General features: G+C 46.4%; 1 protein-coding gene across 3 annotated transcripts in view; it reads right to left on the reverse strand.

Moving 5' to 3' along the window:
• Slc23a2 (solute carrier family 23 member 2) overlaps positions 1-20,870 on the reverse strand; it is a 100,551-nt gene that overhangs the window by 35,472 nt on the left and 44,209 nt on the right. For all 3 annotated transcript variants that reach the window (XM_028878616.2, XM_028878618.2, XM_028878617.2), the window contains exons 2-5: positions 13,976-14,225; positions 8,070-8,168; positions 5,221-5,337; positions 2,839-2,996 (exon numbers count right to left, since the gene is read on the reverse strand). In XM_028878616.2, coding sequence (XP_028734449.1) covers positions 2,839-2,996; positions 5,221-5,337; positions 8,070-8,168; positions 13,976-14,083 — 482 coding nt within the window. In that variant the 5' untranslated portion in view covers positions 14,084-14,225. The remainder of the gene's footprint in view (positions 1-2,838; positions 2,997-5,220; positions 5,338-8,069; positions 8,169-13,975; positions 14,226-20,870) is intronic.

The raw sequence follows: 20,870 nt of genomic DNA on the forward strand, positions 1-20,870 counted from the left end.
ATACATACAGAACCTATGACCAACACAGATAACCACCAGAGTTGGGAAATTCTGAGAATCTGCCAAGAAACCACAAAAGTTTAACATGAAAAACTTCTGCTACGGGAAGTCCAAACAATGACTAGTCAACCAAAGCACAGACCGCCTGCAATCTCTAGACACGGTGATGGGAACAGCCTAGCTCTTGGCTCCATCCTCCAACGTCCACCCTTGCAGCTCCTTTGTGTGAACTGCTTTACTTGATCTTATTTTAAACAGGACTTTTAAAATGCCTCCTGAGATGATAATTCTCAGCATTGGTAATGTTCCACATTGCTATCTAACAGAACCAAAAGGATGCCCATCTCAGTTACACTCTACAACTGCCCAAAATAATCTGTAAAAATATACTAGATGGTTAAGACAAAGGCAACCACTGTCATCCAGGGGCACTGGAGGCAGCTTCCTCTCACCTGCCCAAAGGAGGCAGCTGCCTAAGGTCCTGAGGCCGAGAAGGTATGTCCTACTACTTCTCTTTGGTCACATGCTGCAAGCTAAGGCCTTCGGTACAGCCCCACCCGTGCAAGGTCCTAGTGCTCAGCCAAACCCTGGCTTGTGCCTAGTGAGAGGAATCCTGTGCTGGGTCGTAAATGACTGCTTTTGCTTCCACCTCTGTCGACATACTCTCTCATCCTCCAGGGCCCAAAACCCAAGTCTCTGGGACTTATCTCTACCATTACCAGCTCCTCAAGTCACAGGCAAGACATCACCTCCCGTCTTACGGCCCTACACAATGTTCTGGGGTATGGACATCATCATATGTGCATGGTCCTATCTGCTTGCTACCTTGAGTCACTTGTGCCTTCTACACAGATGAGTCACTAGATATCTGTGAGGTTGTCAGTACTTTTCTTCTTTTCAAAGGTCAAGAGTGGATACCACCCAGACCTCAAGAGCCACAGAATCCCACATCCCAGGCCCAGCATGATACCACAGCGGTCACTCTCCTGGATGGTGTGCATCATTGCCTGGTTCTTAGATGGGATACTGGCCTCCTGATAAACAACAAGCATGTGGCCACACCACACATGGTGAAAAGGGCACATAAAGTCTCATGAGCACACTGAACTCCATGCCTAAGCGCCGCTCCTTATTTCCAGTCCCTCTCTAGTTCTTTCTTGGCTGACTGCTATTTCAGGGGAGAAGAGAGATGAACTGCACTGACCAACACTGCTCTCCGTGGGCTGATGCCCGAACAATGGGCACTAAGGGTGCCCTCAAGACCAAAAGCACTTCCCTGAGGTCCACTGCCCTCAGGTTCACCTGGCCTGGCCTCTGGCATATGAGGATGCAGCTTACACAGGCAGATACAGCCACAAAAGAGAGCTTCCATCACCTCTCCATGTCAGCAACTCTAACAACTATAGGTCAAGCCAGCGGTTTAGGAAAAGTATTTCCCCAGAGTGCCTGCCATGCCCTGTGTATACAAGGTACAGCCAACAAAAGCTGCTCCACCCAATCCAAACCTGTGGCCAGAGTCTTAAGTATAACACAAAACACCAGTGTCACTACTGCCACATTTAACTCCCTGGCTTGAATGCTTTGTGAAAGGCCTGGGTTCATCTCCTTCCCCAGCACATCACTGACACCCCTGCTCCTCTCTTCTGGGCCCCTGGAGAGAACACCTCCAACCCTTCTGCTCAGTATAGGCGCTGCAGATTGTCTAAGGGGATCTAAGAACCCACAGCTTGCCAGCCGCATGGCCAGGTGCAAACAGCTTCTCTCCGACAGCAGACCTGCAAGGGGACTGCCATTTGCCTCTCCACTCCACCCATACTGCAACCAGACACCCCAGCTGCCAACTGTCCCCTGGGTAGGGCAGCCCTTGAGAGTGCTGAGGGTCGATTCTGGCACGTTAGAACACAGGTCCCGGCTGCCTGCTACTCACTGTCCCTCTTGCTGCCGCGTCCCAGCAGGGAAAAGCAAGCCCTATTTGCCCTGTCTCCCAATGGATAAAGAGACAGAGCCACAGACTTGACTCTGAGGACAAGCAGCAGAGCCTTGGCAAGTAGGAGGCTATGCTGTGAATAGGGTTCAGTATGGAAAAGAGAGGAGAAGCTAGGAGCATTGCCTCCTGTATTTCCTGGCTCAGCTCCATACCCAGGTACCGGGGCTATGATGCAAAGGTAAATAAGTCAAAGTGCTAGCGCCAAGAAGGGCAGTGTGAGAGAGTGGGCAGACAGCAGAAAAGCAGCCGCACTAGAAGATGAATCCAAAGACCATAAAACACAGGGGTAGAAATTCAGGGAGAACAGAGGACTTCAGGAGTCTCGGGAGTGGGGATGATGGGATGGAGGATGTGGAGGTGTGCTCCATGGGTGGGCCACGGGGACATGCAGGAGGGTGGGGCTCAGAGGCTCACCTGGAAACCTGGGAAAGGCAGAGAATCAGGGACAAGCTATGCACCAGGAAGAATGTAGCCTGGGCAGCCCAAGGAGGGGAGCAGTAGAAAGATGGCATGGGCTGGGAGTGGACAGAGTCACGGTGCAAGAGACCACATGGGAACTCAGTCAAAGAGACTGGGTCTGAATTACAGGAGAGGACTAGAAGGCACGCTCAAGACTGGCAGAGCCTTGCCAGCCAACACTGGCAATAAAAAGGCTTTGTTTCCAGCTTGCACAATGGGGTAGTTTCCTTCATGAAGAGAAGAAACATGGGGCCAGGGACACCTTGTAAAGGTGGAAACCAATGGCCACTGGAATACGCTGTAACACCAACTGACCTAGCCAATAGTGCTGGGCAAAGGGCCCAGCTCAGTGCCTTGCTGGGATGTGAACGTCCCGCAGCACCCCATCTCACCTGCATCCAAATGTTGTCTGCAGCAATGTAGTGATTCCCACGCAGAAGAAAATGGTCCCGATGAGCTGGCTGGTGGCCCACTGGTCATCCCCCACACACATGGCGTCAGCCAGCAGAAAGGGCACGGCGATTGTGCCGCTGAAACACGTCAGGTAGTGCTGCTCGAGGAGAGACAAGGGGGAAAGTGAACCTGCCCTTGCCATTGCTTGATTCGCCCTAGTGTTGCCCCCTGCTGTCTTTAAGACATACAGCCACGGGAAGGATCTCCAGGTGTACAAGTTATACATCTGATCATGTCCATTCACAATTGTCACTTGCCCTTCCCTATCACCCAGCCGTATTAGGACATCGCTGACATGAATTCACTTTGGCACAAAGGAAGCTCTCAACAGAAGCTTAGATAGTTCTCACTAGAGATACCTACTTTTTGTCCTCCCAAACACTTCTCTAACCTGCTAACTGCATTGTGCTGAACCATTCTTGCAGTATTGAAAGAGACCCTAGTTAGGCATACTCTAGGACTTGATAAGATCTTGTTTTGTTCATGTTTTATAGAGACAGGATCTCATTTTGGAATTCAGGGTGTACTGAAATTCACTATATGGCCCAAGTTGATCTTCAACTCCTAACCTTCCAGCTTCAGCCTTCTGATAAACAGAGATAACAGGAATGCACTGAACCCAGTTGATACACTCATATTTTATATCTGCATTCCTAAGATATTAGTCTATGGAGTTCTTTCACTTCTTTTTAGCCCTCTCAGGTCTGGGGATTATACCACACAGTGAGTTCACAGCAGAAGGCATTTTCTACCTTGTTCTGTGGTCTGGTACCACTAGACAAATATTCACCTATTCCACTTAGGCAAGGTTCAGGGTACAGGCTACAGGAATCCTTCAGAAAGAACCCCCTACTACTCTTCCTTTTAGGACCCCATCCTTACTCCTGTGGCTCTTGAAGAGAGCCCCAGCATTCACAATTCACTTCCCCTTTCCCCCTAATTTTCTATTTCTTTATTTCTGTTCTGTGAACTTCCTCTTTTTTGTCCCCACAGCTTCCCATTTCTGCCCAAGTGAGAGAAACATACATATTGACTGCAACTCAAATGTGCAGGTATGTGTGTTCTGTCGAAAACGTCTCACAGCAGTGCACAATGTACTGTGTACTGTTAAGAGCAGGAGGCAAGAGTTGTTACTCCATTTGACTATTCTGGAAACATCTATAATAGAAAGATCTGAAAGGTGGGCCGCTTATATCAGGTCCAGGACACCTGGCCTGAGTGTGGTCTTTCACCGAGCCCACTCAGCCCTGCAGCTGCAGGGTGGGGAGGAAAACACAATCAGGCACCAGTGAGGGCCAAGTAAACACAGGGGTCTGGGCAACAAGACTGACTTCCCCAGCACCTGGGAAACCTTAGAGATCACACAAACCTGAGCAAGGAAATACAGAAACACACACCTCAAAACAGTGTTCAAACCCAGAGCAGTCAGAAGCCAGGCAGAGAGGCCAGTGAGGAGAGAGTCCCCACCCATCCCTTTTCTTAAAAAGCCAACACTTTCAATCTGTAGGCAGGACAAGAGTCCTGAGGACAAGCAGCAAACCACAGTAGACCTGGCTACTGTCAGCCTTCCCTCCTGCTGGGAGCTACAGCAGATAAGTAAGGCTGGAGGCAGCAATTCCCTTCCTTTAAAAGCTAAGACCTTCTCTCAGGTCCTGGCCAACAGGCACTTGCCATGGTCATGGACTGCCAAGGTCAGGGATGGGAGGTCAGAGCTAACGACTGCTTCCTCTGTGCTCTGCTTCCCTCCTTCTTCTCTCTGCCTTCCCACAGCTGCCTCCTTTTTCCTCCCCATTGCATCACTTTTTTGTTCCCTGAATGTTTCCTTCCCGGTTCTTTTCTTCTTCCTGCTGTTTATGAAATTAATGCTGAAAATTTGTATGCACCATTCTTGGAAAATAATCCATAATAAATCTTAATTAAAGATAAAACTTAGGGACTAGAGAGATGGCTCAGCAATAAAAAGCATCTATTGTTCTCTCAGAAAAAGGGAGTTCAGTTCCCAGAACCCTCGTCAGGCAGTGGGAATCCAACACCTATGGCCTCCACAGCACCTGCAGTTGCACTCATACCCACACATAATACACAGCATAAAAACAAATGGGGAGGGGGGGCACACACCTCTAATCCCAGTACTCGGGATTCAGAGGCATCGGAGTTCAAAGCCAACCTGGTCTACAGAGTGAGTTCTAGGACACTCAAGGCTACACAAAGAGACCTTGCCACAAAAAGAAAAAGAGAAAAAAGGAATCTCTTGAAAATCTAGCTGGTAGACAGTACAGGCATTAGCCCAGAGGTCACACACCCTGGAAGAACCATCTTACCTGCAACCCCAGGAATATGCACAAGTACCAGGGAGGAACATCCTCTATAGTGTAGATCATATCTGACCTCTGGGGATCCAGACTCCCGGTGCTGTCTAGGGTCTCTGCAAGAGAACTCTGCAAGAGTCGAGACGAGAAGAGGGGCTTAGTCACTGCCCAGAACGTTAGCTCTTCCAGCTTAGCACAGCCCTCTACTGCCCCGACTACATTCCATCTTTTGAGCACTGGTGCAGGGTTCAAGCACACTTGCTCAGAGAGCGAGTTCTCAGAACGAGAGCTCTGTCTCCCTTGACATCAACTCACCCCCAAGAGCTCCAAACCTGAGCAGACCTTCTGCCCAAGCTTAAGGACTCAGATTTTGGTTTTGGCTTAAAAAAAAAAAAAAAATGGGGAGTGGGTTGGAAGAGAATTCTGGAGGAGGGAAGAAGGGGATCTGTAATTGGTATGTAAAAATGAATAAAAAATTTTTCTTAATTAGAAAAAAAGACCAAAAATATTTCCAACATTTTATGTGACAGTTTAATAAAGAATTTAAAATGTTAAGTACTACATGCTTTTGAAGGCCAAGATCACCAAGACTAACTCAACCTAGCTGTGTAGTCAGCCAGGACATCAGCTGAACAGAAGGAAACCCTGTCTGTCTTTCTACACAATCTTAAAATTGCTCTGGTTTCTAAGACTGCAAAGAATTAATTATATTTCTTAGACTCTGCCATGAGTATCTCTGGTGGTTGGAATGAGATGCCTAGAGACCAAGTATTAAATGCCCCTAGTCTTGGTCATTTGAATACTTGGTCCCTGGTTAGGGGCTGTTTGGGGAGGACCAGGAGGTGTGGCTTTGCTGGAGGAAGTGTGTCTCTGGGGCTAGGCTTGTCTGCTTCCTGTCTGTGGCTCCAGATTTAAGCTCTCAGTTGCCTGACTCTGCCAAGCTCCCTGCAGTAGTGGTCATGGAGCCACAAGCCCCAAATAAGCCTTGGTTGTGGTATTTTATCACAGTAATTAAAAATTAAAGAACACAGTATCTTATTAAAAAATATTTTGTAACCTAGCAAACAAAGTAATAGGAACCAAAATGAAAATATTCCACAAAAAAAGAAAGAGAGAGAGAGAGAGAGAGAGAGAGGGAGGGAGGATATCGTGACCCTGGAGCACGTGTCTGACAGATCCAGCCCACGTGCTGCTGGCTCCATGCACTGTCACCCACATCTCCTCGAAAGGGGGAGCTCTGTCTTGGGGTTGAATCCCTTTCCATAAACATGCTAGAGTTTTGCTTCATCTTCTACAGTTTAAAGGTACAGCTTAATGAAGCTGACATTTGACTCAAACGTTACAGAACGAGCATTTGCCTCTGGTCCAGCAGCGGGTGCTGGCGGGCTTGTACTGCTGAATGTGTTAAAATGGTATTGTGTCTTTCCAAAGCTGTAGGAGTAGACATGACAAAGTGCAACGTATATGTAAAAGACTAGGAAAAGATCGGCTCGGAAGGCCTGAACCACTCACACCTCGCCTTGCAGAGTAGGTCTGGCCTTCCTGATACTAGCCCAGGTGCTTGGCTTTTGTCCTTGGGTTTTAAAAATCATAATTATTACTTCTCCCCCCCCCCAAAGCCTTGGGTAAGGTAACACTTACGCTAACAATGTGGTCTAGAGCAAGGTCCTTGGGTCACTGTTACCAGCTTGTAGTCTGAGAAGCAAGAATCTAAACTCAGCCACACAGGTGGCCAGCCATACCTAAGAGGTTGGGTTCCTGATAAAACTTTCCATGCCAAAGTTCCGATGAGCTTCTCTAGTTGGCAGCGTTTCGCAAGTGCCATCCATTGCTGCAGGAGAATTACAACACTGCCTGCCTGCCTGCACTGGGGGAAAGGTGACTGGAAAAATCAGGAATTTTATCCGCAGCTTCTCTCCATAAACAACTGTGAGGATGAGAACTGAATGGAATCTATGAATCATGAAGACACGATTGGACCCAATGGCCATTCCTGAAACACTTGTCTACACTGACAGGACTATGGACATCCTGGGCTTACCATCCAAGGCCAACTCTGTCACATATCTTACAAAAACTGATATATGCTACAGTTTGCCCAGTGACCCCTGAAGGTCCATGTATTGAAGGCTTCCTCAAGAGTGGCAACATCCTTGCCAGGTGGTGGTGGCACACGCCTTTAATCCCAGCACTTGGGAGGCAGAGGCAGACTGAGGCCAGCCTGGTCTACAGAGTGAGTTCCGGGACTGGCTCCAAAGCTACACAGAGAAACATACATGTGTGTATGTGTATATATGCAAATACAAGTATACACCTATACACACATACACATACATACACACATACACATACATACACACATACATACACTACAAACAAAATGCTTTTGAAAGCCACATTGGTAGTTGAAAGTTTTGGATTTCAGATACCTATCTTAGGTACACCTACCTTGTATTTTTATTCCTATTTTTTGAAGGGAAAGCTGATGCCCAGAGAGTCATGGCAATTTCCTTAAGAGTCTGAGTCACCTCTGTAGTCAGACTTGACTTTCAGTCCTCAAGCTCTTAACCACTATTCTCAGGCATTCTGGCAAGGCTTTTAAAAATACCTAGATAATGACTCTTAAGGGCTTTTAACCTTAACTGCAACTAAGACAATTAAAACCTAGTAATTATCACTCTTCCATTACAAAACAAACATGCAGACCACCCCCTAACAGACACACACACACACACACACACACACACACACACAGTCCCAAACCAGACATCCTGGCCCCGCAGAAACACGGGTGTGTGTGTGTGTGTGTGTGTGTGTGTGTGTGTGTGTGTGTGTGTGGCAGTATCGGGTGAGCACGGTACCTTCTCTGCGACGCCATTTTCCGTTGTGTAGATGGCCATGAGCTCAGTGTCTTCGTTGTCCTGCTCGCCGCTGGACGTGGCCCCTCCGTTGATCACCACCTGGGGAGAAGGCTGTACTGAGAGGCTGCTCCCACACTTGCCACTCTGCTGTGGGAAATGTGGTTTTCCAAAAGGCCTCCCATAATTCTTATAAGAGCCCTAAAATGCATTTTACATATCACAGCAGCAAAGTTCATTTTCTTAAATGAAACTGATGTGTATATGCCATCTTAAATGGGGAAATGTGCTATGACCCATAGGGTGGAGCTGGGTGAGCCAGAGCCCACCAGGGAAGACCCAAATGAAACATTCCAAAGAAACCTCTAGCCATAGGCTCCCCAACACCCTCCAGGACAAGGGAGGTGACTGATAAGCCAGTGTTGCAATTCGGGTGACCAGGTTGCTGCTGAGTGGTGGTGTCTAAGCTACTTTAGTTAAGATCACTTCTTCGGAACCACCAAAGCAACTGCCAGTCTGCTCGAGAAAGGGGAAGTGCTGCCTCGGAAGAGCAGGCCCTGCACCTTGCCTGAGCAGCACAATAGAGTCAATCCTGTTGGCGGAAATGTGGGCGAGCCAACCCCGAAGTTGTGAGCATAGGAGAGCTGTCCCCACTGCTCATCTGTCATGCGGGGGCATGGGCAGGAGAGAGATCCTCCCCCACTCCATCAATGCCTGAGGCGGGCAAGAGAGCTGGCCCTGAGGTCCTAAGAGTGAGAGAGCTGGCCTTGCTCTCATCAACTGCAGCACTCGGAAGAGTGGCCCCTATGCCATACCTGGGCAACACACGAGAGCTGGCCCCAAAGGTGTGGGTACAGGAAAACTGGCCTAGCTCCTTGCTCATCGCTGCAAGGGGTGAACCAGCAAGGGCCATGCAGGAGAGCTCACCTTGGTGGTGAGGACAAGGGAGAGCTGGCGGACTGACCAATCCTGAAACCATGCAGGCCCAGAACCAGGGTTATGAGTTGGACCTCCCCAACATCCACACCATCTGTGGTCTGCTGGAGCACGTGAAGGGACCAATCCTGCAGATCCAAAGCTGCAGGATCTCCACGACACAGGGCAACAACAGGGTAACCAAGAGAAGTTCCAGTGAGGGCCTAGCATTGATGGTGTAGCAGAAACAGAGGCCTCAAACCAGACCAAAGACTTTGCAGTGAACACTTGCAAGTAAAGATATATGGATAAAAGTGGGTGGTGGGTGGTGGGGGCAGACAGGAAGTGTTGCAGTCAGAGGACTATAACTAAGCAGCCTGCTATGTGTAGCTGTTTGGGATACTGGGAGACCAGCCCATCTTGGGATGGATTCAAAAGAGGTCTGGTCCCATGCTTTCCTCTTTGGTGAGAAACAGTATGATTTATCTGATTAGAAACAAGAAAACTAAAAGTATTTGCATTCCTTAACCAAATGGTTCCATTCCAGGGATCTCTCAAGATGCAATACTGAAAACAAAAGAAGCTTTAACCCCAAGAAAGAAACCTGTGTAAGATCAAGCATAAATGAAGTGGGGGCTCACAAGGCCCTACCCCAGGTGAGAAAAACAGGCAGCTGAGTCAGTTTTCTGTAGGGTATGGCCTCTTGCAGGTTGCCTAAGCTCTGGTGGATGGCTCTACAACAGTGGTTCTCAACCTGTGGATCAAACAACCTTTCCACAGGGGTTGCGTGTCAGATATCTGCATATCAGATATTTACATTACAGTCATAACGGCAGCAAAATTACAGTTATGAAGTAGCAACAAAATAGTATTATGGTTGAGAGTCACCAGAACACGAGGAACTGTATTAAAGGGTCACAGCGTTACAAAGTTTGAGAACCATTTCTTTAGACCCATGCACATAGAGCAGCATTAACTAGATTGTGCAATATAAAGAAGAGGGAGAGCCGGGCGTTGGTGGCGCACGCCTTTAATCCCAGCACTCGGGAGGCAGAGCCAGGCGGATCTCTGTGAGTTTGAGGCCAGCCTGGGCTACCAAGTGAGCTCCAGGAAAGGCGCAAAGCTACACAGAGAAACCCTGTCTCGAAAAACAAAAAAAAAAAAAAAAAAAAAAAAAAAAAGAAGAGGGAGAATAGGGAGATTCTGGGAGAACTTGGAGGTGGTCAGGAAGTTGACTATGATCAAGATACATTGTATACTTGTCTGGCCTACACAGGACTCTGTCTAAAGGAAAAAGAGGATGAGGGGGAGGGGAAGAAGGTGGGAGGAGAGGACAGAAACTTTGAAGTTAACATACTGACAATGGAAAAAAAAATAAAAAAAACTGTAATAGCATCAGCACACAAGCCAAAATTTAAAACAGAAGACAATAACGACATATTCCCAAATGTTAACAGTGGCTATTTTACCTTCCTTTTCCTTTTACACATTTTGGTAGTTTCCTATAGTGAACACAGTTTTTTCTCCAGGAAGGAGTTACTAAAAAGACTAAGGAGCTAAGCAGCAGAGTGAGTATAAAGTTCCTTGAACTGAGGAATTCCAGAGAGATTTCCAATACACTTACTTTTGTAGCTAAGGAAAATGAGCCAGCAAAAAATTAAATTTCTCATTCGAAAGCATGCAGACCCAAGTCCGAGTTTTAAAGTATGCAGAGATCTCAGCACACTCTAATGGAGCTGAATTTTCTTTTATTACTTAAGCAAAGGTCTGCTTTTAAAAGTATTTCTATCCTATAATCCTAGCTCTCAGAAGGCCAGGCAGGAGGATTGTGGATCTGGAGCCAGACTGGACCAGAGCAAGACTCCACCCCAAAAAATGAAACAAATGACAACAAAAACAGACAACACTCTAAGCCACACTACAGCTTCTTCTAGGAACAACTGGGTTTGTGACATTGGTCGGCCTGCACTGGCTGCAGCAAGATCCATGTTCCCAGCCAGACTCAAGTCTGCACTTGAAGCCACAGCATTCCACCTGCAGCTCAGCAGCACTCAACCCCTGAGAAGCCCAGGAGAACACACAAGCAATACCAACCTTCCTGACTTAACACAAAGGGACTCCATCAGAGAAACCTGAGTCTAGAGCAGAGTAAGCTGAAATAAGGCCGCCCTGCTCCTTGGGTAACTGTACCTCTTGGGGAACAAGGGTGTTTTAGAACTGGTTGGACGTGATAGTTACACAACACTGTGAGTATATCATATGTCTCTAACAACTTTATTTCAAATTTTATGTTATACAAACTGTACCTCAAGAAAAAATTTTGAGACAGGGTCTCAAAATGTAGCCCAGGCTAGCCTCCTGACCCTCTCTAGCTTTGGCCCCCTGAGTGCTGGGATTACAGGAAAGTAGCACCACTACAGTCAACCTCAATAAATTTTAAAAATCTGACACAGGACCAAAACCAACAGATTTTGGCAAGAGTTCATAATTACAACTGCTCTCCTGATTCTATCCTTATATATATATATGACAGATACTCCTTGAACTCAATGAAAGCTCAGATATTTATTTAACAGATCCTAGCTGTGTCCTAGACAAACAAGACTCAACCCACACGCTCTACAGGAGGTCCATCCAGAGTGGGCGCCAGGCGCCAGGCGAGGGAATTCTCAGCCACTCCAGCTACAGCAGAGGGTGGGCAGGTGGGCCAAAGTCAATAGGCAGCAGCGGGAGCTGAGGTAGGCAGACCCTTCAGCACCTAGAGGTCTGGACAGGATAGTGCCATTGAAGTGTCAAGGTATATATAGACTGACGCTCTGAGGTAAACGGGGGCTTTGTGATGGGTACAACAGGCAGCGCCCAGCTCCGGGCCAGGTGCTGGGGCAGAGGACGTCTTGGCATATACACGGCTCTTGGTTAGACAACTCACACCCAAAAGAGGAGAAGGGAGAAAATCCAATGTTAAAACCAGTTCTTCAGAAGTACTGAGGGAGTGTGTGTGTGTGTGTGTGTGTGTGTGTGTGTGTGTGTGTGTGTGTAAGGAACAAAGATAAAATACATTGATAATATTTTCACTTTGTGACCTTTCAAACATTATTTTACCAAGGAAACCGCACAGTCTTAGAATAGTTTTTAAAATCTGTAAGATTAGGTTTTGATCTGCACTATTAATATGGCTCTGAGCAGAGCTGAAGCTGAGCTAGATGTGGGCAGTGAGGTGCAGCCATCTTAGGAATGACTTGCAGGGGCAGGGTTGGGAATCCCGGCATATTGGTCTCACATCATTGAGATGAGAAACACAAAGAAGGACAATTCCCAGAACCCACATGCTGGCTCAAAACCCACTGTCACTCCTGTCCAAGGGGATCCAGTACCTCTCTGGCCTCTGCAGGCACTGCATCATATGGTACATAGACACACAAGCAGGCAAAGCACCCATACACGTAAAATAGAGGCTGAAAAGAAGAAACAGAGAAACAGCTGGCTGTGGTCCTGACTCAAGGGCTGACTCTGGCGATGGCTGTTCTGCCTACAGAGTCTGGGAGCCGTGAAAACAGCCCATGATGAAAGATAGGGAATGTCCCAGAGACCTTGCTAGCTAAGCTGGCTCTCAGCCCACCCTCTCATTAATCTATCAATCACATGCACCAATAGATTATCCATCCAAAGGGCAGAGCTCTTGTCTCTTCTTCAAAGTCTCACCTCATGCCATCTCTTCATATTTCCTAACAGGGACTGAATTCCAGAATGAGATTTGGAGGAAAAAGACCCCACTGAACCACAGCAGGAAGCTCTAAGTCGACGCCTGTGAGCCTCACTTTAGAGAGAAGATGTGACAATGTGGGGCTCAAGGGTTTGGAAGGTGCCAGACAGGCATTAGTTACCCCCTGCCCTCCATCCCTCTATGTGAGGGCTGGGACACGAGTTGCACAGTTTTACTATGGGGCCAGGGACAGCTGGGTCATTAATGCTAAAGGACAAGTGAGCCACAACTCAACCAGCGACAGGAGCGCCTGGAGGAGTCCAGGGCTGAGGAGTACCAGAGGCCACGATTCCCAGGGCCTGGGAGCTTCCGGCTGCAGTATTGGCCACTCCACATGGTTTTGCCTGAATGTGGCCACCGAGTGTCACAGAGGACTGTACAGGACTGTAAGAGCAGAGGCTTTAAGACAAATTTTTAGCATACAATGGGCAAGATAGGCAAGAAATCCCAATGCTAGCTGAGGAGCTATTGGCATTCCAAAACTGCAGGGGCAGAAGAGTCTGTTTTCTTTAATGACATGGCCATGGTAGGTCAACCACACAGGAGGGCAGTCTCAACTCTCAACACACGCTGGACTTGGTGGGAAAAGAAAACAAAAGAGAAGAAATCTCAAGAGTAGGGTAAGAGAGGATGGGAGACATGGGGGAAAAGGGATGAATGTGTTCAAATTACATTGTATGAAATTCTGAAAGAGAAAGAAAGAAGGAGAGAGAGAGAAGAAAGGAAGGAAGGAAGGAAGGAAGGAAGGAAGGAGAGAAAGAAAGAGAAAGAAAAAAGGAAGGAAAGGAAAGGGAAAAAAAGAAAAGAGGCTTTGCTGCATCAGCCAGCTTCAAGGTAGCTAATGGTGTGTTAGGTCTGAACTACATCTTTTGAAATGTTGTAATATATGATTCCAATAATATGTCATTCATCCCTCCCACCTGCAAATTGAGAAGTTGGATTACATGTTATTCCTAACAGTACAGTTTTGGAGAGAAAATGAAGACTCTCTACAGAATACAGTAGGTATTGGAATGGTTTTAAAACATTAATAGGAATGTGTAGTTCCTTCCTGGGTTAACCCAAGCAGGTGCCCTGAGGCTGGCTGAGAGTACAGCCAATATTGGGTTGTCTCAAAGACAGCTTAAGAGGCAGTTGATTTTCAGTGCCACAATGTTCACTGAAAACACAACTGTTAAAGTCTGTCCTACATCTACTCCAGAGAGGAACGAGAAGGAAGAGATGCTCTTACCGGGAGAGTGAAGAAATTGGGGTGCTTCGCTTCCTCTTCATATTTGCCTTCCGTGGAACCACCAGCCTCCACTGATTTGGAGGTCGTGTTCTTGCCGATACCCATCATTAAGGAAGTTGAGCAACCTACACAAGTGTTGCCCTGGCGTGGCTGCAGTGAAGGCTTGTTCAAGCCAGGAGCGCAGAGGTAGCTCTCTTCAGCACCTGGAACGCGGGATTCTCAGACGGAGATTAGCGTCATCCCTTATCACCTGCAAGACAGCGCAGGAAAGTCAGAGAAGACAATGACCCAGCGTCATCAGGCCCCCTGCACAGAAACAGTCCGAGTGCACCCAAACAGCTGATGAGACCCCACCAACGCTTCCCAAGAACTCACTCTCTTCACCTACAGTCAACCGCCTGGTGAAAAGGGAACATGGAAATGGTGTCAAAAATATTAGAATACGAAGAAGAAGAAAACAGCTAAGGTAGTCAGTCCTCTGACGTGCATTAACCCCAAGCTACCTGCTAGATAGAACACTCTCCAGTAATGAAAATCTTCTATACCTGCCCTGTCTAGCAGATATCACTAGTCACCTGGCACTTAAAAAGTGGCTTATGCCAATGCAGAAGTGAATTTTAATTAAAATTTAAGACAATGCAAATATAGCCAATTTGTCACGACTGGATGGTGACTTAAGTAATTCTAAATTCCCTACTCATGTCCTATGGAAGGCGGAAGGCCTTCAACACCCAACTACAGACAAACATCCTCGGGTTATTAAGTGACTATGCGGAAGTCAAGCAAGGCAGCAGCTTGAGTTTTCAGTTGATTAAAATACCACAAAAAAGGGAATCAAAGCATGCAGGCTCCACCAGATATAACATGAGCCTGAAAAAGAAGCCCAGAGCCCCCCTCTTTCTCCCAAAAGAGGAGGTAACACAAGAGATGGGAAGGGAGAGATCACCACTACCAAATCCAAGATGCTATGACAAGTCTGGAGAGTCTAAGAGATGGCATTGTTCAACAGAGAAGCACTCAACATTCCAAACTAAAATAAAACTTTCCAAACTAAAATAAAACTAAGAAAAATTCAAAATCAGGAAGATCCTGCAACAATTTTATGCAGACAAGTTTCAAAAGAGAAAAAAAAAATTAAAATAATTTCAAACCACCAAACACAACCTGGACAATACAACTAATCCACCCTGGATTAACAAACATTTGTAAAACCTGTCTTCAAAAATGAGAAAGCACCCAGGATGGCACATTTACAATAAAACATGCCCAGGCACGCCTGGCTTTTTATAAAGGAAAGTGTGACGCAAGCAGGAGGAGTGGAGGACGGCTGTTAGACGCCAGATCTGCCCTCCACAAGGAGGGCAATCCAACCAAACGAACACCAACCGGAAACTTCCTTTTCAGCGTTTCTCCGTTTGGATTGGGTTGGGGGCAGGGGGGTAAGTAAGAAAAGACATGTGAAACTTGAGCATTCAGCAGTCATGAGAACAGAGAGGAAAAACAAAACACACCACTTAGGTTTTAAATTTTATATGTATGGGTATACTGCCTTAGTGTATGACTGTGCACCGTGTGCATGCCTGGTGCCTAGAGACCAGCAGAGGGCATTAGATCCCCGGGGACCAGAGTTACAGATGTTTATGATGTGGATGCTGGGAGAAAAGCCAGTGCTCTTCACCACTGAGCCATCTCCCAGTCTCCATGCTGCATTCTTGAACAGAGAGAACCCAAGACACCCATCAAATCTTTCTGAAGTAGCTACTCATTTACATCCTTATCGCACCCACATCTACTTAAAACAGTAGTTCTCAGCAGGACTGATTTTGTATTCCAATGGCAATATTTGTATTTGGCCACAAGTGGGAGAGCTGGTCAGGAGGAGGAGGAGGGCAGCAGTGCTGACCAACACCCTGTAGCCACAGACCAGAAAACAAATAGATGTGGACAAGAGGGGCAGACGATGAAGTCCCAGAAGAAGGAGCCTTCCATATCCAAGTATGCAAGGCTAGCAGAGACAGCCAGCCGCAAGGTCGGAAACCCTGTATCAACATGAGATCAGTGACGTCACCCACACGGGATGCACTTCTGTGTGGGAAATGCCAAGGTCTAGAAGCAAAACGCAAAAGGTGAAGGAGAGGGACAAGGGCAGAGGGGAGTTTAGGGACTTGTGATAGATAACACGGGGCTGGAGAGGTGACTTGGTAGTCAGGTGAAGGGCACCTACTAAGTTTTGTTCCCAGCTCCCAATTACCTGTGACTCCACTCAAAGAGAATCCAATGCCCTCCTCAGACCTAAGCAAGCACTGCACTCAGGTACACAAACTCACACTCAAATACACATAATTAAAAATAAAAAGGCCAGATGTGGTGGGGTACACCTTTAACCCCAGCACTAGGAGGCAGAGGCATGCAGATCTCTGTGAGTTCAAGACCAGCCTAGTCTATATAGTGAGTTCCAGGACAGCCAGGGTTATGTAAACAGACGCTATTACAAAAGTAATAATAATAATAATAATAATTATTATTATTAAATAAAAAGTTTTGGAAAACTGTATTTTAAAAATCATGGGTGCTATAAAAAAAAAAAAATAGCTCAGCAGTTAAGAGCACTTGCTGCTCTTGCCAAGGACCTGGGTTCAGTTTTCCAGCATCCACATGTTGGTTCAAAACTGTCTATACCTAATTCTAGGGAATCCAACACTGTCTTCTACCCTCCAAGGGCTTTTACACACAAATGGTACATATACACTCTCACAGGCTCACACATATACACACACTAACAATGAGAGAGAGAGAGAGAGAGAGAGAGAGAGAGAGAGAGAGAGAGAGAGAGAGCAGAAAAGGGGAAATCTCCCAGAAACTCTGGTACTAAGGTAAGGTTATTAGTCAATGGGGCCCCAAGGCTCCTCTTCCTGCTCCTTGCGGAAGGACAGAGAATGAGCCAGGCTACTTGCTGTCCGTCCCTCAACCACTTGACGGAGGAGGAGTGGCTGAGGGATGATGACGATAGCGACAGCAGTAATAGCCATTTTCTGTTAAGTGGCCACGTATGCCAGGCACATCATGCATCTCTTATTATATAAGTAGCAATTATTTCTGGCCTATAATCATAATCTTATTTGATTTTCCATGAAAAGGGATTTGAGTAACTGCTGAAACAGAGTGTTCCTGGAGCTACTGCAAGGATATTCATTTTCCAATCAGCAAAACTGATAAAAATTTAATACCCCTGAAAATTCCTGAAAGAATGAGCAAGAATGGCTATAAACAGCGCTGGACATGTGGTACAAGCCTCTAACTCCAGCACACAGAAGGCCTAAGCACGAGGATCTTCAGTTTCAGGCCAGCCCAGGCTACACAGGAAGAGTCTATTTAAAAAAAAAAAAAAGCCTCAAATATTTGAAAAATTATAAAAAGAATGCTTTCTCTCAGCTTGGAACCCTAATACAGGGCTGCAATTTAAAAAAAAAAAAAAAAGGTATGAAAACAGCCTGACTAAATATACAGATACCAGAAAATGGAGACTATGAATATATGATAGAGTGGTACTTCAAGGTACGGGGCAGGTATGGATTCAATTCACTACTCACAAAAATCAAGGGAAGAGTTCAGATTTTAAAAAGTCACTACATGATTACATATTAGGACCGGGAACTCTTTTCTTGGCCAGCCTGGTCTACAGAGCAAGTTCCAGGTCAGCCAGGGCTGTTACACAGAACCTGGCTCAAAAGAAGATTTAAAAGGGAGGAGGGTTTGATAGATTTTATAATGTAAAGTTCTTTAGATTTCTGTATAGAGAAAAATCAAATAAAATTAGGGGGCAAAGCCAGGCAGTGGTGGTACATGCCTTTTTTAATCCAAGCACTTGGGAGACAGAGGCAGACAGATCTCTGTGAATTTGAGGCCAGTCTGGTCTATATAGCTAGCTCTAGGTAGGATAGTCAAGGCTACACAAAGAAATCGTCTCCAAAGTCTAACTAGATAGACAGACAGACAGAATAAAGTTAGGGAGCACAATGCAATAGACATAAGACAGCATATAAACATTTTTCCTTTCTAAATCAATCTTACACATGAAAAGAAACCCTGACTCTCCACATACAAATGAGCAGGATGGTGGACCTCTAGTCCCCAGTCCCCTAAACACAAACAGCACACTAAATGTCTGGGTCCTGTTAAAGCCAAATGAGATGAAGAGCCACCTCTGCCAATACTCTCTGCTCTAATACTCTCAATGAAAGGATGATGAAGAAACATACTCATACATTCCCAGTGAAAAATGAGTTGATGAGAAGGTGATTTGGTTTTGCGTACCATAAGAATCATGAACATTCAGGCTCATATTGGAGTCTTGGGACTGAACGTAGGGCCTTATATATATGCTATCTAACATTTGTCTTGAGGATATGCTACTTCCAGCAGTATATTCTAAGACTTAGTGGTACAGTAAAATTATGATCCGTTTATAAACACAATGCCATAGAGCTATTTAAAAAGACTGCATAGGGCTGGAGAGAGAGCTCGGCAGCTAAGAGCTCTTGCAGCTCTTACAAAGGGACCACGTTCCTTCCATTCCAGCACCCAGATGGCAGCTTACAACTTCCTTAACTCCAGTTCCAGGGGATCTAATGCTCTCTTTTGGTTTCCTCTGGCACCAGCAAAGCACATGGTACATAGACATAACTTCAAACAAGACACTCGTACACGTAAGAAAAATGAAGAAAAAGAATTAAATCAGCTGTCTAAGACAGTCAAACTCAGAAACAAACAATAGGATGACGGTTACCAGGAGCTTGGCAGGGGAGGAAGAGTGGTTACTCCACAGGTGCACTTTCAGTCCAGGCCAGGCATGGGGGCAAAGCCTTGAAATCCAGCACTCAAGGCCAACCTGGTCTACACAGAAAGTTCCAGGCTAGCCAGGGCTACAAAAACAGAAGCAGCAGCAATATCAGAGCACATCTCACTAGGTAAGGGCAACCTAGTGCTATGGCTTAGATGTCCTGACTGTGTTGGGGACTTGGTGGTCAGTGTGGTGATGTCACAGGAGCCAACGGGAAGGCACAGAGGACTCTGCCTTTGAAGAGTGCAGTTCTCCTGGAAACCAGTTAGTTCCTGCAAGAGCTGCCATGAAAGAGGAAGTCAAATCCTGCATCACACTCTGACTTCCAGTCTTATCACGTGATCCCTCTTCCGACCCTGGTCATGTCGTCATCTAGCCTGAGGTGATTACAGTCAGGCAAGCCCCTAGCCTTGCTGGAGCCCTGAATCTGGTCTTCCACAAGGTAAGCACCATGCTGTTTAGACTTCTGGTTTCCCAAATTAAGAGATAAATCCCTCTTTCTTCACAAATCACTCAGCTTCAGGTATCTTATCATAGCAAGCTTCAAAGTAAAATGCTTTCTTTACACTGCGGGTCAGCAAATCAAGTCTGAAAGTCGCTGATGTAAATAAAGCCCTGCAGTGACACAAAGGCAGGACACACTCAGAGAAACAATGTGACAAAGTGAGTGCACAGCAAGAGGATGACGGGAGTTACAGAAGGGCCTCCACAACATGGACGTGCCCACTAACAGCAGAGCAGGCTTCCCCACAAACTAAACCTGCAAGGATCCTATATACACGCTCCAGCGACAGCCACAGGAAGGGCCGCCTGTGTACCCCAAACACTGCTACGTCCTTGTCACTGTCTGAGCTGATGGACTGGGTCTCTGTAGAAAAGGATCATTTTGCTTTTTTAGTTATTTTGTATGTGTATAGATGTTTTATCTTGAATGTACATCACCTGTGTCTGGTACCCAGGGAGGCCAGAAGAGGGCGTTAGAACCTCTAGAACTGGAGTTACCACTGGATGCTGTGAATTAAACCTGGGTCCTCTAGAAAAGCAGCCAGGACACATAACTGTCAAGCTATCTCTCTAGCCTCAAAAATTTTAAGAGAAAGAAGAGCATTTCAAGAGAAGCAGATGAAGCCTGGTTTCTGATGGGGATCCAGGTTTCATGACAAGTTCCACCTCTGAAACCATGTTCTGTCTGCAGGGCTGCAGGAGGAACAATCGCTCAAGAAGCTATCCACCCATGGCCTAGAGGTGCCACGGGAAGAGATGATCAACCTTCAGAGGTCAAGATATTCACTTATGCTCAGCTAGGGGAAGAAGTAGAGCCTGTTTACAGCAAAATGTCAGCACAGTGCTTAATATGCTTGTACAAAATCCTTTACACACAAAGTCCATCAGCAATCTCTTTTTTTGTACTCTGCATGTGTGCACATTGGAAGCCAGAGGCTCACAGTGAGTGTCTTCTCAATTGCACCCCACCTGATTCTTTTGAGACAGGGACTGTCACTCAAGCTACACTGGCTTCCCACTGAGCCCCAGGGATGCTGGGATCACATAGGACTACTGTACACAGCTCTTTACCTGAGCTCCAGGAGATCAAACTCAGATCCTAATGCTTGCAAGTCACGCACTCTATGAACTGAGCCTCCCCAAGCCCAACAATCTGTATTTCTCACCTATACATATCAGATGCTTTACTGCCAAGTCTGCTGAAATCCTCCAGCAGAAACTGCTTCCCCAAACGCTGTTTAGTTAAGCTGATAAAAGCGTCTCTCGCCTCTCCATCTTGGCTATCCCCCCCCCCGCCCCTCCAGCTGCCATCTACGCTGACCATGTATATCTAGTTCCCAGGTTTGAACTCAGAGGGCCACCTCCTCAGAAGCATTCCTGAATTGTCCCTTCCTTTTCTACATTTCCATGGCACTTGGCACCAATCCAGTTTCCCCAGCGGGCAGGGCAGAGATACAGTGGCAAGTACATAAAAGGCAGTCACAGTTTTTAAGGAAACAACTTTTTTAAAGGGCATTCTAGTCACATGAAGAAAAACAACATTTAACTGCT

Source organism: Peromyscus leucopus, chromosome 4 (genome assembly GCF_004664715.2).
Source record: "Peromyscus leucopus breed LL Stock chromosome 4, UCI_PerLeu_2.1, whole genome shotgun sequence".
Taxonomy (NCBI): Eukaryota; Metazoa; Chordata; class Mammalia; order Rodentia; family Cricetidae; genus Peromyscus; species Peromyscus leucopus.